Below are 19489 nucleotides of genomic sequence, written 5' to 3'. Positions count from 1 at the left end.
TTAATACATAAATTTGAAAAAGTGAAGGGTCACTAAGACCTGCACAGTATCCTATACTAGAAATTTCCCAGAGAAGGGAATGGGTGAAGGGAAGTGTAGTCTCTTTTCTGTTATGCTTTGAGGACACATTGGGAAAGCAGCTTAAAAAGGATATTTGTTTTTAAAGGAATCTGGACATGAAACGTTCTCTCTAGACTAAGGATTTTAAAAATTCTCACTGGGCATCAGGAACTGAAGAGTCTCATCCTTATTTAACCCATTCTGGGCTCTTCTGGGAGGCAGGATATAAACTCAACTAAATAAATAAATAATACAAAATATATCCACACAGTCATTAATAACATCCAACAGCACATGAACTATGGCAACTTATCTTATGCTGGTCATCCAGAAAGCTGTATTGAAAACAATTCAAATCCCTATGGGAGTACACCTTTTCGATAGATGCATATTCAGGGGAAATAAGGGGTTATAAATATCTTTGGCTTGTCACCTGGATACCTTGTTTCCCATTTTTCTTTGAACCACTCAAAAAAGTTCACATGTAGAGTTTGTTTGTTTAGATTTCCTTCTATTAAATTATGCTGGTGGTGGGTCCCGATGCGTGCCAGAGGAGGGTCTCACAGACAGTCATCTGGTGCAGCTCCGCCGGGCACTGTGGCTCCTATTGCCAGAGGAGGGTCTCGTCGACAGTCATCTTGTGTAGCTGTGGCAGGCACTGTGGCTTCTGTTGCAAGGGGGCCGAGTACGGCAGTGCAGGATATGGTAAAGGATGATGGTGAGGTCTCAGGTCCATCTGGCTTGTCTGCTGGTGCATTGGTACAGACTGCTGGTGAGTTGAGTAAATGTGTGGGTTTATTGCATGGGGTGGGTATTCGGGTTGGGGAGGCTGGTACGACTGGGAGTGTTGGTGTTATAGGGGAGAGGGTTAGGGAAGCGGAAGTCTTTGGGTAAGACCTAAGAGATAAAAAGTTTTTGAAGCGATTGCAACATGTTGTTAAGCACTTAGATCATGAGAAGCAGAGTAAGAGGCAGGACGTGGGTGATGTTTTGCAGGTATGGGAATCATCTGATTCCTGGGATTCATCCCATTCCCCTTCTTCATCCTGTTCTTCAGAGATGGTGCCGGTGGTTGGGCATACAGGAATGGTGCATGATGCGGGTAGAATGGCTCATATTTCCTGTAGTGGTCATTGCTCCTTTGGATGGTTTGTTGTCCCAGAAGTGGCGCAGGAAGATTTTTAAAGGGTGCTAAGTAGATTTTTTTTTTCTTTATTGGAGCATGAGCAGGAAGGCTTTGATAAAAAGAGGGGTGATAATGAGAATGATGAAGCAAAAAAGAGAAAGATGAAAGTATCAAAGACTATTTCTAATTGGTTATTGGGGGTTCAATATTTATGCTAGCGTTCTTGGGGGAATGAAGCCTCATTTATATCCTGGCTTACTGCGGTATGGGGATATGATTTTGCGGTCTTACCACATGTATGGGGGCTGGGCTTGGCTAAATTATGAAGAACATTTTCATCATTGTTTGGCTTAGGATAAGTCTGAGGCTTGGGGTTTCCGCAATGTGGACTTTTGATTATCTGATATGACGGTGGGTTGCCCCATCCTTTTTTTGAGGAGGAGCCCCTATGGGGGCTAGAGGGACACATGGCTCATGGGGTAGGGAGGTTTTCCTTGGGTGGATATGGAGCACAGTTAGGAGGGCGTACAGGGGGAACAGTGGGAAGAAGTAGTTCCGTTAGCTTGCCTCTACTCCCCCAGACCCTCCAGCCCCCAGAACCCCCTACTTGAATTGTTGGGCATCCAGACGTATCCTTCAGGCCTCCAGCCATCTGGCATACCATCTTGCGAATGGCAGGCCTACTCCTTCCTGGTGCATTCTGGGATGTACTGGGAGTGGCCTAAGATTCCAATTAGCCAGATCCTTTAGGCCACTCCCATGTTAATTTAAGTGATAAAGAATGACCAAAAATAAAGTCCATATAAGCAATCAAAAACAAAATTTAAAATTCAAAACTTATCTGAGTCTGAAGAGAGTCAAAAGTTACTGCCCGACAGAACACCATTTCAATCCTTCTTCAAGGGCAGAAATGGATTCACACTTTTTGTGCCATATTCAGGTGTCTGATGTCACCTGCCGAAATGGTGGGGGGGAAGTGCTCACTGTGAGCATGGGGACAAGGCCATCAATCACCTCGTGGAGCGGTGAATGGCCTTGTCCCTGCAGTTAAGGGAGGGAATGCGTGCAGTAACCAATCACGCAAGGCCCCCTCCCTCCTTCCTACCTACCATTCTATCGCCCTCCCTCTCCCTTACCATCACGGCATGTTAGCAAAGTAAGTTGCTCAAGCTAACCAAGCCTGCCTGCTTGCAGTCATGTGTGTGTGGGCAGAAGCTTCTTGTCTGACACAACTTCCGCTCATACACACATGACTGCAGGTAGACAGGCTCGGCCGGCTTGAGCAACTTACTTTACTATCGCACCACAAAGGTAAGGGGGAGGGAGGGAGATTCTCAGGCTGTTTGAGGGGGCGCTGAAGGGTGGTGAGGTGGCAAGAGGGAAGGGTGGTGGTGGGGAGAAGGCACTGGAAGGGAAATTGGGAAGACAAGAGTAGGCATAAGATGCTGGAAGGGAAATGGGGAAAACAAGAGTGGGGAGAAGATGCTGGAAGGGAAATGGGGAAGACAAGAGTGGGGAAAAGATGCTGGAAGGGAAATGGGAAGACAGAGTGGGGAGAAGATGCTGGAAGACGAGAATGTCTAAACATTTGTGTCATACTATGCTAATCATGCTTTGTTATACTATTTCCACATACAAGAGTCATGAGGCAAGATGTCATCAACCACAAAGGATTTCAAATGATAGTGCCTTATTGGATATTGGCTCAACACTGCCAGTGTTTTGGCAGTTCATGCCTTTCTCAAGAGTCACAATCTTTATGAAAGAGTTTTTAAGTATTGTCAATTGGCAAATATAAAACAGCAAGAAATGCCCATCGGATTTAAAAGTTTCAAAAACAAAGTAAAACAGCCAAACAATAGCATATGTGCTTAGTGGTTAAGCTTGTCATGCTGTGTCTCACCATACCTTGTTTTGTCATATTACATTTTTACCATGCTTTTCCAACTTTGTTTTGCCATCTTTGCAGACAATATTTGCCATGCCTCCTTTGACCATTTTATGTCTGAAAATGTGGCACAATGACTAAAGCTTGACCTCAACACCCTGAGATTGTAGGTTCAAACTAGAGAGTTGCGCGGGGACAAAAATCCCACCCGTCCCCTCCAAAGTCCCACCTGTCCCCACCCGTTCCCGTGAGGAATCCCACCCATCCCCACCCGTTCCCGTGAGGAATCCCTCCGTCCCCACCCATCCCTGTGAGGAATCTCCTCCGTCCCCACCCATCCCCGCGAGGAATCCCCTCCATCCCCACCCGTCCCTATAAACTACAGAAATAGTTATTTCATTTAATTATGCTACTGAATTAAAGGGTCTGGTAGAAACCCGTTTACAAATAATCAAAAAGACTATTAATTTGGAAATATTAATTGGGAAGAATACATACTTTGTAAACGGGTTTCTACCACAGCCTCTAATGTTTATAAATTTTTATCAACACAACTAATATACTACTTTATCCTAAAGCAAAAAAAAAAAAAAAAAAAAGAAATATATATTTTTTCCTACTTTTGTTGCCTGGTTTCTGCTTTCCTCATGTTCTCATTCAATTCCTTCCATCCACTGTCTCTCTTCTCTCTGTGTCTTCCATTTGCTCTGTTACTGTGCCTTCCCTTTCTCCCCCTTCCAAATTGGTCTGGCACCCATCTTCTTCCCTCCGCTCCCCCCTTAGTCTGGCATTTCTGTCTTCTTCCCTGCCAGCGTCTTCTCCCCACTCTCTCTTCCCCATGTCCTTTCAGCGTCCTTCTCCACCCCTTTGTCTTCCCCATGTGCTTTCAGCGTCCTTATCCCCCCGTCTTCCCCATGTCCTTTCAGCGTCCTTCTCCACTCCTAATGAATATGCATGAGATCTATTTGCATGCACTGCTTTCAATGCATATTCTTGGGGGAAATCCTGAAAACCCGACTGGCTCTCGAGGACAGGATTTCCCTAACCCTGCTATTGTATGTTAGATGTACAGTGTTGCGTATGCCTTTCAGCAGTATAGAAATAATAAATAGTAGTACTAGCTCTGTGGGTGTTAATTCAGTATTGGGGGGTGCTCTTTTACCATGATCAGGAAGAATTATTTGGCTCCAAAGACCTAAAGTCTAAAAAGCTGCCCTAATTTTATGTTTGTATCAGTGATTTGATGTGTCTATATCTGAGCCCCTAACTTTGAGCAATTGGGGGGAAGAAAACTAAGCATCAGATTTTCCCACATCTGTAAGTGTGCTATAATTTATTTTTAATATGTTGGCCATTTTAGCATCTTTCAGGGATGCTGAGTGCCTGTTGATGAGGGAAGATGGCTAGATTTAGCATAAATACCTTCCTTACCGGTGTACACTGACATTATCCCCACTGAGGTGAAGAGTCTGCTGAGCAATGTCGGTCGGTCGGGGGACCTGGCCGGCTGTGCTGCACCCGGGGCGGATCGCCCCCCGCCTTGTACGCAACTGCCTTTTCCCTACTTGCCCTGCCGCAGCACACAGCCGAACGGAAGTCTTCCCGATGTCAGCGCTGACGTCGGAGGGAGGGAGGGCTTTGCTTAAGCCCTCCCTCCGATGTCAGCGCTGACATCAGGAAGACTTCCGTTTGGCTATGTGTTGCGGCAGGGCAGGTAGGGAGACGAGCCTCGCGGCTGAGTACATCCAGCCCTGTAGGAATCCCGCGACCCTTGGAGGCGTCCCCATGGGATCCCATGACCCTAGGGGATGTCCCCAAGGGATCCCCGTGACCCGAAGAGGGAACCTGCGGGATCCCCGTGGGTCCCGTGGGATTCCCGTCATTCCCATTCCCATGCAGCTCTCTAGTTCAAACCCACGCTGCTCCTTGTGACCCTGGATATATCATCTAGTCCCCATTGCCTCATGTACATTAGATAGATTATGAGCCCACAGGGACAGACAGAGAAAAATGCTAGAGTACTTGAGAAAATTCATGTGAAGCATTCTGAGCTCTCCTGGGAGAGTGGTATAGAAAACTGAATAAATAAATAGATTGAGGGAGTGAGGTTGGACACTCCTGTGCTAAACATTAGTACAATAAATATCCTTAACCAAGGCTCATGTGCTCACACTTTGTGCTGAATGATGTCACGTTTCGGTATCCTTCTGAGAGTCACCTATACCATTTGCTACTTCTCCTTTTGACTTCATTATTGATGTGAAGACACTTAACTTCTGTATTGCTACCACCTTTGCAAAATCATTCAGAGTTATACACAGACTGAACTGTGTGTACCAATATCTGTCGTATCATTCCCTTGGTTATTTCCCCACTTGAGCACTGTGTATTGATGCACCTTCTTGTCCAGTTGGTCTGTCCTAACTAGGTTGTAAGCTCTTTTGAGAAGGGACCGTCTCTTCTAAGTTCTGATGTACTGTGCTGCTTATGTCTGGCTGCGTTTTCGAAATGATTAGTAGTAGTGGTGGTGTAGAACTGCAGATTACATAAAAAATACATTCAACAATACAGACTCCATCTCTGTCCCTGTGATCATGATTTTATGTTTAAACTTCAAATATGAATGCAAATATGAATTTATATTTTAATCCTTTTTATTAAAGTATAAAAATGGACAATATTCTGTACAGTTTATAAATCAGAATGACAAGTGGTGCGGCATAATTAAAAAAATACCTAAGTCCCCTTTTGACCTAAGTCATTAGATGCTGAAGTTGGCAGCAGGGAAATGTCCATTCTCAAAAAAACCCATCCAAATTGAGCTTTTTTTTAGAATGTCCTACCTGCGCATTCAGCAATCTATAGGCCGAGATTGCCACTATGTTTATCCCTTGACCACATTCCCAACCCAAAAAAATTGCCCAAGTCCCACATGCCCAAAGCCAGACCTTATAGGCAAAGGAGAGGGTAGTCCTTTGCCTAAAAGCAGGATTCTGTAGATAGCATCTGTCAAAAAATAAACACCAGCTACAGCATCCTGTAACTGGCCCAACCCCAACACAATGATCACAATCCCCCAATCCTCTCTGATAAAACCCCAAACTGGAAGGATGGATCCCAAGCCTCCTGCCAAAGACAGCACCCCTGAACTACCCAACCCTCCACGAATATGGGCGGGAGGGATCCTAGGCCCTCCTGCCCACAGTGTACCCTTGCCCCCCCCTCTTGAATATGGGCAGGAGGGATCCCAGGCCCTCCTGCCCATAGCACACAACTGATACCCCCTCAAATATGGGCAGGAGGTATCTCAGGCCCTCCTCCCATGGCACATCCCATGATCCCCTGAACACTCAAATGGCCCTATGAACCCCCTGAACCCCCCCACTACCTGGGCCCTCCTAACCATGGACACCCCTAACTTTCCTTACCATTAGCCTGCCAGGTTCCCAGTCTGCAGCCGGCAGGCAGGGGTTGGGCAGATTGCCGGAGCTGCTGAGCTGATTGTGGCAGCCGCTATCATCTCAGAGGCACCTATTCAGAGCTTACACCTGTTTTGACTTGGTCTAAGTCAAAACATATAATGGGAAATCTCGTTAAACTTTTGGTTATACTTGCTGTATAACTAAATCTAGATTGGTCCACCTCTCACCCTTTCATCAACTCCAAAAACACCTCTTTTTGCTTTAGGCATTCAGAAGCAAGGGAAAGGCCTAAGCTGGTTTCAAATACGTCTAAAACTTGCTTTGATTATTAATACTTGGACAATCTGTGTTTTTGATCATCTAAGTACCGATTTAGGCCACTTTTTGGATTTTTTTTTTTAATTAAGAGCCCCCCCAGTGTTTTTCTTTAAAGTTTCAATAAAATATTTATGAAAATAAAAAATAGCACTAAGGCACTGATTCTATAAATCATGCCTAAAATGTAGGCACTGAGGAGAGCATCATTAAATGTGACTCTATTATTACACTCCTCTTAAATCACTCCTTTCAAAATAAGATTTTTCTTCAAGGTCATATTCAGAAAAACAAGTTTATAAAAACAATCTATAAATGCACTGGTTGATGTCCCCTGAGAATCAACTTTTCAGGAGCAGAGTCCTATAAAGATCACACGGTGTCCAACAGAGTTGCAGGACACCTACTCAGATCAGAGTTCATATCAGCATCAGGAGGAGGCTTCTCTGGTCCATCTGTATTGTGATCTGTATCCATCAAAGGGTCTTCTCTGTATCAGTTTAAAACTTCTTCCTTAACACATTGAAAAGTTGGGGGTCAGCATAACCTGTGCAGTATCCTCCACTAGAAAATTTCCAAAGTGACAGAGTAGGAAGAGCAGTTGTTTCTCATCGTGAAATATGGAAGCTTATCCCATTTTGATTTTATTCATATTTTATACTGATCTCTGGAAGCCAATTGAGAGCCGATGTCCAAAGCTGGATATGGACTTTTCAGAAGATGGCTACTACATGGATGGGGACATTATAATTGGAGGATTTGTTCAACAATACTCCTTTGACTTAACTAAATCCTTTAGCAACATAATATCCTATAAAAGCATTACGTAAGTAGCATTGTGTATTACCTCCCATTTCTGAACTGTTTGTGAGTTGCTCCGTGACTAGCTATTGACTTTGAACTGCAGATGTAACTTAAACCTATATGAAGGATCTTTGGTGGTTAATGACTTATGAGGAGTTTACTTTTTCCTTCTTCTATTATATGCAATATTACTGCATTTATAATTATATTTGAGGTTTTGGTATCCTCATTCAGCCTATGAATATTTGTATTTACCAATGAACACAAACTCATGATAACCTGTAGCAAGTGAATTCTTTCTAGCCAAGCAATGAGCTTCCATACACTGCTAATATGTTCTCATTGTTTTGTTTTATTTATCAATTTTAAAACAGATGAACATGCCTTGATAGTCCTGTCTGAAAATGTCATCTGCCCATTGAAAAGTTCATTTCTTCTTCCACCTTTAGACAGCCAGTGAGAATGTATTCCCAGAGAGTGCTTTGAAAAGATGTGAAAAGCAGAGAATATAAACATTTTTACAAGAAGGCAGGATATTTTCCCTTCTCAACCACCCACTCAAAATTGCAGGTGCAGTTAAATGTAGAGCACATACTTTACAAAATGAAGACCATTTAGCAGGGGATTCTAGATAAGAAATAACATCATAAAAGACTTGCCTATAATTCCTTATAAGCTGGCTACTCCTGGATTTTCAGCACTACTTGACTGCTTAACACTACTGAAAATGCAGTGCAACTGAAGCAGCACTAGCTGATTAGATGTAAGATGGTCTGGGGTAATGTTGATACACAGAAGAGCCAAGACTAGTGTAGGTATGGGGAAAAAGTAGGCACACATTTAACAGGGACCCAGAGAAGGAGTATGGAGTGCAGATGATGATTTGAATGTATGCATTTTAGTGGTGGATTTTCAAAACGGATTATCTCTGTCAATAACGAGCTTTCTAGCAATCTCTGACAATGACATGCAAGTGGGCTCTTCAACATTGAAATGAGCCCTCCGGTGGATTCTTGAAAAATGCTGATCCATTTTCTAAAAGCTGCATTAGCATGACTGCTCTAGGGTTGCTGGTCAGTGTCAGAGACTGCTAGAAAGTGTTGTGAAGTAGTGGGAGTAATGCCCATTCTCTCCTGCTACATCACAACACCCCTACGCTGCAGTGGCAGTGAACTCCCCCATGGAATGGTGGTGACACCCCCTGCAGTAGGAGAGATGCCCACTCTCTCCCTGTACCCTAGAAATCACAGCCGTGTACAACCCCCATCCCCCAGCAGCAGGAGAGATGTCAGACGGTATTTCCTTATGTTCTTTTTTAAATAGTTGTAGAGGATCAGCCTCTAAATGGTATCAATGTTTAAAATTGGTCAAAGATGAAGCACACTGGGATATGATTTGGATGTCAATTCCATCCTCTTTACATTCAGCAAGCATAATACAATCTCTTTTTTCTTTCGCACAAAGCTTTATGGACGTCACTGAAATTGACTAAAATTGATAACACTCAAAGGAATGTTTGTTGGTCTTGCAATTTGGCAGTTTCTACTCTAGAACACATGCTTTTTATGTATCATTATGTGGCTGATTACTGGTCATCCATTTCTAAGATAATTTCCCTATCAATTCCTTTGTCTTATAGATTAATTATTTTTGGCACAACTGATGCAGTTGTTGTGCTGGATACTTATAAAAACCATTTACTGAAGAATCTACTTATGAAAACTATTAAATCTATCCTTTTCCACTGGAAAGACTCTTCTAAATTGGAATACAACAATTGGTGGAATTTGATGTGTTTATATGATAAATTTGAAAAAATATTTGCAGTTGTGTGGCAATTTGAGGAGATTTGACTTAATTTGGGAACCTTTGCTTAAATTCTATAATTAATATAGTTATGGCAGTTATTATGATACTCTTATAACTTCTCATGACTAATGTTTTATATTTATTGCAATAGTATTGTCCACTTGTTGTTTTATATATATATATATATATATGTCTATATACAGTACACATATACTTTATGTATGTATCTAAAATATAATAAAATATTTATTGGTCATATGGCCTCCTATAATGCACATTAAGTGACTTTATTTCCTTATTTGCATTCTATTGTTAGTAGTCACCATCAAATTGTAAATGCAGAGTACCCAGAAAATTCAAAAATAGTCCAAACAATATCCCCTTATCAACTCCAACATTGATAAATGACTTAAGGCATCCAGCTAACTGTCTGAAAATAATCCAAACCTGTTAAAATGTAACTCTTGATGCTTACCAACAAAGCTTTTTGGTTGACACAACCTTCTTCAGGAGATTCATGTCACCAATACTCTAGAAAAATACATAGCACGATTAAATATCTAACCACCTACACCAACATCTAAGATGAATAAAATTACCTCATTCAAAACTCACTCAATTACAATTAGCTCAACACAATTAATGGTTCAAGAAGGATACTGGCTCGGGCAGAGTCCACAACCCTTGCTAATTAACAGTACCTGCTTGTGTCCGATCAGATGATGACATGTTAAGTAACCAGGGTTTAATGGAAGAATATGTTAGAGAATTTGATCACATATATAATGACTACACCAAACATCAGTAGAATTGAGTATCTGGAAAACATCTTTAAAGCTGCTCCCCCCCAAAAAAAATACCATCAGAAACATGCATGATCACAAAACCCCCTTCATATACACTCTAAATCAACTAAATAAAAAACTATAAACACTCTTACTACACTCAACTTGTCTAACACTCAGAACGGCATGAACCTCTCCTCAATGTTTCCAAAATACCCCCTAAGATGAAATTTAATGCCTAGAATGCAAAAAAGGGGCTACAATGCCACACTCATGATTCTAGCCATTTGGAAACACACTGGGTAAATAAAAAATCCAATGCCTCTCCTTCTATGAAAACCACTTCCCCTTGGACTATTCTGAGTTGTCTCAAAAATTGTGAATCATAAGTTATTAAAAGAATGGTGGAAATCAAACAATGTGCAGCTATAGGAGAGCTCTTTACTTGCTTTTGGAGGTGAACTCATTGCTCAATAAGCCTCATTTTTAAAAGCTTTCATGTTTTACCCACCTATATTACTGGGAAGGCACCACAGTACATAAAGTACTCTCGATGTTGTACATGAAGTGAAACTTCTCAAGTCCCTTTTAACTTGTAGCTTGTAATTATAGATTTGTAACTACAACATAATTGTATTAATAGTCACACTGATCTACTTGTGCTTCCAAGTGTATTGAATGACTGTGTCTAATGGTCCATTGTAACTTCCTGGGTAACTGAACCAACCTCTTGAAATATAATCTGACCTTGAACTGAATAGGTAGAGAGGGAACAGAGAACCTGTTTAATATACCCTAACATAACATACATACTTGTGACCTGGATTGACCATTTTTAGAAACAGGAGAGCAATGGTCTGACCCAGTATGGTTGTTCTTATGTTCTATAAGATATACTTGTGGGGAACAGAGGGTGGACCCGGCTATGCTAATCCATCAGCACTTGTGCATTGCTAACTTATTGATTAGCTCAGGAATAGTGTGTGAGCTCATATCATGTGCAAAAGAAGTACTGAAAGGGCTCACAGTCTAATTGCCTTGCTTTAGTGGGGAAATTAGCTCATGGCCATTATCAAAATATAGAAAAAGCTGCATTTTCCTGTCAGCATTAAAAATGGCTTCAGCACTTAAGAAATACCTGTAAAAGGGCTCTTGCAGGTTTCTTTTTCACATTGCATCATACTGCATGGTAAAAGAGACCATAATTTTGTTTATTTTTTTGTATTCTGATATTTTATCAAAAAAATAAATATGCATAAATATGTATGTTTTTCAAATATTTCAGGTACACTGTTATGAAATTATGTTTTTAATGTCATTACAGATATTATTCATTAGATAACTATAAGTTCTTGGCCTTTGTTTTTGCGGTGGAGGAAATTAACAACAGCTCGGAGCTCTTACCCAACATCACACTGGGGCTCCATATTAAAGAGTCTTTCAGGTATACCAGGAAAATAATTGAATCAGCCTTGAAAATTTTGGCAGGACAGAGCACAGTAGTAAATTTCAAGTGTAATTTATTTCACACAGTGGCTGCCATCATTGAAGGCTTTACAGATGAGGAAACATATGGATTCTACAACATCTTCCAGATATATAAATACCCACAGGTCAGAAAGATTCTTAATCTTACTTTACATTCTATACTAACCCTATATATTCCATCCTTGCATAGTATAAATCTTCAAAATGAAATCATCTTTATCATGCTGCCAAAATGCTCTTTCCTTTGCAGTTGTAGGAAGAAAATTTGAGACTCCAGCTCCCAAATTGTATGAATCAAATCTGAGTAGAAAGAGGTCTATGCTTAGGATGTGGCCCGACTAGATTTGAGCTTGAGCTTTATGGAGGGGACTATAATAGTCTAAGTTAGGGAGGAGGCTTGTCCTTTTCTTCTTGGAGCTGGTCCAGCAAAATATATGTAGAACAACCACAAGTAGGAAATCCCACCAGGAGTTCACTGGAGTATCTATGAACTACGGAAGGAGGGGAAGGAGAAAATTAGCAAATGTATTATGAGTTTGTTATATAGAAGAAAGATAGATACTTGTTCACAAGCTAAATGAACAGATCATAGGTATGTAAGTCTGACCAACAGACACAGTGTGACCTAAGCAGAAGGGTCTGATCATGTGGAGGCTGGATCTTGATTCTTGGCCAGAGAAAATATAACATAGGAGAAGCTGCTATTAATATGAGATCTGTTAAAAATGTTCCAGGACTGATTTTATAAAAATATATTAAACAATCCTACAACTTATTCCATTGGGTCATCTTCAAAGTTCTCCCCTTCTCTACATATACACTTTTCCCAATGTCATTTCCACTTCTGGAAACAGTCATTAAACAGATCTTCAGGAATTGACAAAAGTTGCTGCATCAAATTTTGCTTAACATTGGGACTCAGATATCAGTCATAAACATTCACTACTATCACATCAAATAAAACCAATATACCTAGAATTGTTGGCATAACATTGGCTGCAGCTTTATTTATATTAACCCATTAAATTCCATAACTAATTTCAATAGCTGAGGACAAACATCAGCATATATCAAATTCAAACTTACAAATTATTGGATATTCACTGGAGCCATTCGGTAATGAAATTAGCTCCAGTGTACAATAAATTACTTCATAACATTTTTATGACTTACGGTACCGTCAAGACACTTTAACTCATGGCGGTATCACCCACAGGTCCATATTTCAATTATTCCCATATCAAGTCTCTACTTCAACTCCCTCTTATATAAACATTGATATCTAGGCCATAAGCAGTGACAGAGACCCTCTTGTCACTGCTCACCCCTTAAGAAACTGTGACCAATTAGCGAACCAAACAACACTCTAAATCTTGAATTGTTCTCAAAAATATGTTCACCCCAATGACAGATAAGTGCACTCTATCTGATCTAAATAAACCAGGGCAATTCACTGAAATCAGGTTATGTACTAAAACTAATCCCCTCAACATAGAGACAAATTTAGAAATATCAGCATTCACATACCTAAGCTAATGGCTTCCTCGCTCCCTTCCAACAACACCTTGGCAAAATACAGTATGTGACCATACTAGGCGAACCATGGAGAATGAACAAACCACAGACAATAAATCAGATTTCATTTGATGTATTAATTGTACCTCTTTTATTGTACACAAAACATTACCCCCTAAATGAATTATAATAAGGACTGGAGAAGCGAATCAACTCGTTTGCAGAAGGTTAGGCAATAACTACTACCAGCACATCTCACAAATGGCCAGCCAGCAAATCCTGATGCCATATTCCACCAGTCCAAGATTAGAACTCCATCGAGATTCTCGAGCTTGTTTATGAGCCCAGAAAATGTGTAAATGTCCACACACCCACACGTAGATATCTGTAGGTAAATGATCTAAAAAAGAAGCTGAGAAAGACAAAATTAAGTATAAACTACACAGGCCAGCTCTCTTCCTATCCACCAACTCACCCTCCCTTCCAGTGTGTAGCATATTTCCTTTCCCTCCCCTCTGCCAGGTCCAGAAGCACCTCGTCTCCCTTCCTTTCCCTGCCCACTGTCCAGCAGTACCCCTTCTCCCTTCCCTTTCCCTCCTCCCCTGTCTTTAAACATATAGGGTGAAAAGGGGCATTTTTAGAGGAGGGGAAAGGATGGGAGGTGGGCCAACATAGACATAGGCGTACATCAGGTTTAACCAAAACTTTAGGCAGGTTGCCTAGTTGTCACTTATACGTTTTGACTTAGACCAAGTTGAAACAGGTATAAGTGCTGAAAAAGGGGCCGCTGAGCTGTTGGCAGCTGCCACAATAAGCTCAGTGGCCCAGCAACCTACCCACCCCCCACCACAACCATCGCAGCAAGCTAGATGGCTCATCTCCCCTGCTGTGATAATGATCCTGGCCAAAAAATACTCTAAATATAGTGCTACAGGATACAACTTCCACCCCACACATGAATCTACTCGCCTGTCAATTATCAGACCCCACACATAAAGGAACCCTAACCTGCCTATTTTGCTATATAACACCAGGAAAATAGAACATAGCAAAATCAGAATTCAAAGAATTTATATTCAGAAACTCCCTCACAGCAACATGCAACCTAATCCTAGGCGATCTTAACCTACTCCTGAAAGACAAATCTTCCAACCAAACAGAAAACTTCCTCTCATTCCTCAAAACCCTGTCCTACAGAATCCTTGACCCACAAACCACACACGAGAAGAGCCACCAACTCAACATAGCAGCCTTCATATCCCAACAAATCACCACACCAGAAATTCACAATACAAATGGAACATGGTCATGCCTCTCTGATCAGACCAATACATGTACACCTTCAAAATCAATTGGACACAGCTAGGATTTATCTGATCATAAATCCTAGTCCCAAAAGAGGAAGGACGCTTGAGTGGAGCTCCTTTAGAATCCTTGAGAAAGCCTTTATGTGGCAAAATGGGTCCCATTGGGGCAGGCTAGTGATTCTGCACATTAAAAGATAAGTTAAAACACTTTCTGTTATAATGTTTCATTTGAACTGGTTTATATAACTAGGAAACAACAGAAAGTGATAAGCAATACATCAAGGAGGAGTTGACAATAAGAACCAGGGATTGACATCATTACCCATTACGCTTTGGAATTATATAATCAGTGTTTAATCAAGCTGGTTTTGGAGACCCTTTAGCCCTCTTTCTATACTAGACACTCAAAGGTGTCACTCAGAGGTGACACTCAGAGGTGGTTTGTCATTGTGGATGTCTCCAGTTTACCTCACTTCACCATCTTCTGTACCTTGTTAAGAATTCATACTTACCCAAATAAATTTTGAAGTCAGGTACTTGTCCCATTGTGTTAGAAACCCAAATAATCTCTGTTTTCTGTGAGTTCAGGTAGTTTGTTGTTGTTTTCCCATTCTTGATTTGTGGTTAGACAGGTAGTCAGTTTACTGAAAGCTGTAGGTACATCTCATTCAATAGGTATGAGAATTTGCATGTCATTGGCATGGATATAGAATTTTGAGTCCATTTAGGTGGATATTAAATAAGATGGGAGAGAGTATGGATCCCTGTGGCACCCAGCAGTTAACTACCCAAGGTAATGATGTGCAGTTGCTGATCAAAACTCATTGTTATCTCTTTGTGGAATAGTACTTATATGGTTTTGAGCCATGTAAGTACTATTCCACAAATACCTTTTTCTGCCAGTCTTGTAAGCATGATATTATGATCCATAGTGTTGAAGGCTAATGGTCCCTGTAATGGTCCCTGTGCAGATTATCTAGAAGGGACACAAGAACTATCTCTGTTCTATACCCAGGCCTGAAGCCAGATTGATATCCTGGTCTAGATAATTAAACTCAATTAACCAAGTATTGAGTTGGATGCAGACTGTCTATTCTATAGGTTTTGCTAGGAAAAGCATGTTAGAGACTGGTTGATAGTTTTTGAGCTTGTGCTCTCCAAGGGAGTTCTTTATCAGCAGGAGGAGAATCACAGATCTTTTTTTGTGCTGTTGGCAGCTGAACTTCTCCAAACAAGGAGAAGACAATTTAATTGGCCCTTTCAATGATGCCTATACTCACTTATACTATTTTTTTCTGGACTGGAATATAGAGGTCAGATTGTAGACCATAGACCTCTCAGAGGGTTTTCAAGAGCTTCCTCTATGACCTGGTTGAATGAGTCCCAGATGGCTGTAAATCTTTTCCATTTTAAAAATCAGATTTGCTTTCTTAACTGCTATCACACTATGAGATGCAGGTTTCAAAGTATCCTCAGTGATATCTAGATCCTTTTCCTTGGTGGTGACTCCTAACATGGAACCAAATATCACATAACTATAGTTTGGGTTCCTCTTTCCCACATACATTAATTTGCACTTGCTCAAATTAATCTACCAGTGCACTAATCTCTGTTTTCAAGAGAAAGAAGCCTTGAAAAGTAAACCAAGTGGTTCTACAAATAAGAAGAAATCTCAGCCCAACTTCCTGCCTACTGCTTCCCCTTGATTTGTCCTATTCCCTTTACTTCAAGTACCTTCACCAAGTACATTCACTCTAAAACAAATATACTTACTTTTTAAAGACTGGGTTGAACAATATTTACAGCTTGAAAAATTTACTCACACTGTTCCCCACTTTGTCTATATTCTTCCAGAGGCTCCAAAGAAAAATCAATACCATTTAATATTGTCCTGATTAACTTGCAAAGCAATGCTACACTAAATTCATTCTAGATTCAAATACATTCATGTACCACCCTCTTAGGTGTGTCCCTGGATTTGTGGTGGAGGGTGGGAGGAAGAAAGTTGGCTTAACATGAGGATGTCTGTATGTAAATGACCAAATCTCCCCAAAGGGGGAGCATGCAATGCCAGGAACAGTATACATCCCTTTATAAAATGACCCTCATGGAGAGCAATTTTATAAAGGAGTGCCTAACTGGAGCATAGACACAAGCACACTCCTGCAAACTATGTGCTATTAAATTCTATGATCTATGTGGTATAAACTATTTTGTCAGAGTGATGAAAAAGGATTATATATTTGTCATATATTTTCCTGACAGGTCAGTTATTTCTCACAGAATCTTTATATGAGTGACCTTGTTCAGTATCCTTATTTTTATCGGACTGTCCCCAATGAGATGCATCTCTCTGCTGGGATAGGCAAGCTACTGAAGTATTTTGGCTGGAAATGGGTCAGTATCTTTTCAACTGATGATAAAAGCAGTATGAGAGCTATCCAGATCCTGAAAGAAGGGATTGAATGGAATGGTGGCTGCATCGCATTACATCACACCTTTCCTCATGGCAGAACAATCAAAAATTTTGAATTACATAAAATTCTTAGAAAAATTAAACAATCTACTGTGAACATTTTCTACTTCAAAGAAAAAGTTGCATTTTCACTATATTGTATACTGGATCTTCAAAGAAGAGTGAAAAGTGGCCAAGTTTTTATCACTTCAATGGAAGTAAAAATGTTGACAAGAAATCAAAAACACTTTCAAATAAGCAACAAGTTCTTTATATTCAAACCATATGAGAAAGTTATGCCAAATTTTTTTAAATTTATCCGTGAGATGAAACCTGTCTGGCTGGCAAGTGATTACAATGCTAAAGAATGGTGGAGGTACCTGTGTCATAGCAATTGCTCTAAGATGATCAGAAGATACTGCAACTCTTCCAAAAATGACAATGTTTTCCTTCACTGTATCAGCACAAATTTTAAGAGCAGCTACAATATATACAATGCTGTGTATGCTGTGGCACACGCACTGCATGACATGATCATGTCTGACTCAGGAAATGGCACCAAATGGACTAGAGAAAATAGGGAAGTTTTGGACTCTTTGCCATGGAAGGTAATTTTAGTATTTGTTAAAGGAATTCTTTATTCAAAAGGAAAAGAGTGTTATACTTTGGCACAGAGTGTGAGGGAAGATTTCACAGGAGTAGCAAGAGTGACCCTTGACAAATAAACACCCTCTTCCCTACCTGATTTTGATAAATACACTCAACAATCATGATCAACCAAATACAAATATTCAAAACAATTTGCATGACCAGGAAAACTTCATATTCATTTAAATTAATCTACTTGGATGTTTAAATCACCTGAACATCTAGGTCACCATGACATCTAACTTTATACATCATTTTGGCCATAAAAGTGCCCAAGTTAGAAACTTCCATATGTGAACCATTTGGTCATGGAAGGGGCTATCATTGTAATGGACTGGCCACTCACATTCCACACATTGAGGCATCTTTGAGGGCATTGTTGTGAACTTAATATAAAGAGTGCCACATATACATGTTATCATAAGCCCTTATAATTTATGGTGAGCTCCCCAAATTCCCCAAAACAAAATTATACCCAGCTGTATATCATCTCTTATGGCTGCAGTGATACCTATATGGCAGTATATTAATGGTTTCTACCACACTTTCTACCACATATGTATTGGTTAAAGTGATGTATGGCCCTGACTCTTCCTCTCTATGGTTCATTAGCCCACTCACTTGGCTACTTAAGACCTCTGTGTGATGCTTTACTATACCAGGCACTGCTGTTCTAGACACGGGTATTTAGTATTTGGGGGTTAGAATGGAGTTAGTGATCACTGATTGAGTGTGGGGGACACTAAGTAATCCCTCCATTTTCCATATGTTCAATATGGGCATGTTATTGGCACTTAGATAATTTTCAAACAGGTTTAACATCTAAGTTCCATCTAGGATATCCTGGAAAAGGTTCATTTATACAGTAGGTGCAAGATGTCCAAGTCTAAACCCATCCAAAGCCCACCCATCCCCCATCCCTAGCATGCCTCGCAACATGCCCATTTCTACTCTGGACACTCAGGAGGTAATAAGTCCTGCAAGACATCCAGAAAGTCAGTTCTGAAAATGACTACTTGGATGTTTTGACAAGTAAGACATCCAAGTGCCAATTTTTGCCAGTTTCTGGGTGTCTAAGGTTTCTTATTATGTCCCTAATAGTAACATAGTGTAAGGTCACTTGGACACACAAAGTCAGATGCGTGAAGAAAGTACAAGAGTTTTATTTACAGCATGCTGGACTCTTGTGTAGTGAGCAGCCTGCTTACAAGAGTGTCAGAAACAGGAAATGCACGGACTTTTATGCCCTTTTCACTAAACATATGCAAACTAATATTTGCAAAATCTACAACTTCTCATTTGTTACTTCTATAACTTTTCTACAATTATTATTGGTCCTAAGCCAGCACTTATGATAGGTTCAGGGGTATGACTTATAGTCCTATAGGGAACTAGTTCATTCATCTGCTTATCTAAGCCTTGCAGTTCTAACTGTTACATGTTCAGGAGGGCAGGGTACATCATGGCTCAAACTCTTATCTATTTAGCTTACAATGTGGTAAGGCAGGGACATACATTTCAGGCAGATGATGTCAACAGATCTGTTTCCAGCTATGTAGGCCAGAGCAGCATTTCAAACAACAGTTAACAATTTCATGACCTTACATTAGTAGATGAAAGCAGAAAAAAAAAAAAACAAAAAACCAAATGGACTATTCAGTCTGCCTAACAGTTACATTTATATTAATTCATGATTATACCAACAATGAATACGAATTGATCCTCATTTTTCTTTGGTATTTTTGGGATAGAAATCTGTGAGATACTGTCCTTACATTCCAACCCTAGAGTCACCACCAAATTCTACTCCAGCCTATTTGAATTTGTCATCATATATGGGACACAGACCATAAGACTATCCTCAAAT

General features: G+C 40.4%; 1 protein-coding gene across 1 annotated transcript in view; it reads left to right on the top strand.

Moving 5' to 3' along the window:
- The first annotated feature begins 600 nt into the window (after window positions 1-600).
- LOC117346216 (vomeronasal type-2 receptor 26-like) overlaps window positions 601-19489 on the top strand; it is a 32040-nt gene continuing 13151 nt past the window's right edge. Inside the window, exons 1-4 of the mRNA XM_033915618.1 lie at window positions 601-819; window positions 7486-7637; window positions 11534-11822; window positions 16785-17582. Of these exons, the coding sequence (XP_033771509.1) occupies window positions 601-819; window positions 7486-7637; window positions 11534-11822; window positions 16785-17582 (1458 nt within the window). The remainder of the gene's footprint in view (window positions 820-7485; window positions 7638-11533; window positions 11823-16784; window positions 17583-19489) is intronic.

This window comes from Geotrypetes seraphini, chromosome 12 (genome assembly GCF_902459505.1).
Source record: "Geotrypetes seraphini chromosome 12, aGeoSer1.1, whole genome shotgun sequence".
Classification (NCBI taxonomy): Eukaryota; Metazoa; Chordata; class Amphibia; order Gymnophiona; family Dermophiidae; genus Geotrypetes; species Geotrypetes seraphini.
Note: the sequence above shows the minus strand (reverse complement) of the source record. Positions and strands in the feature narration are given on the sequence as shown.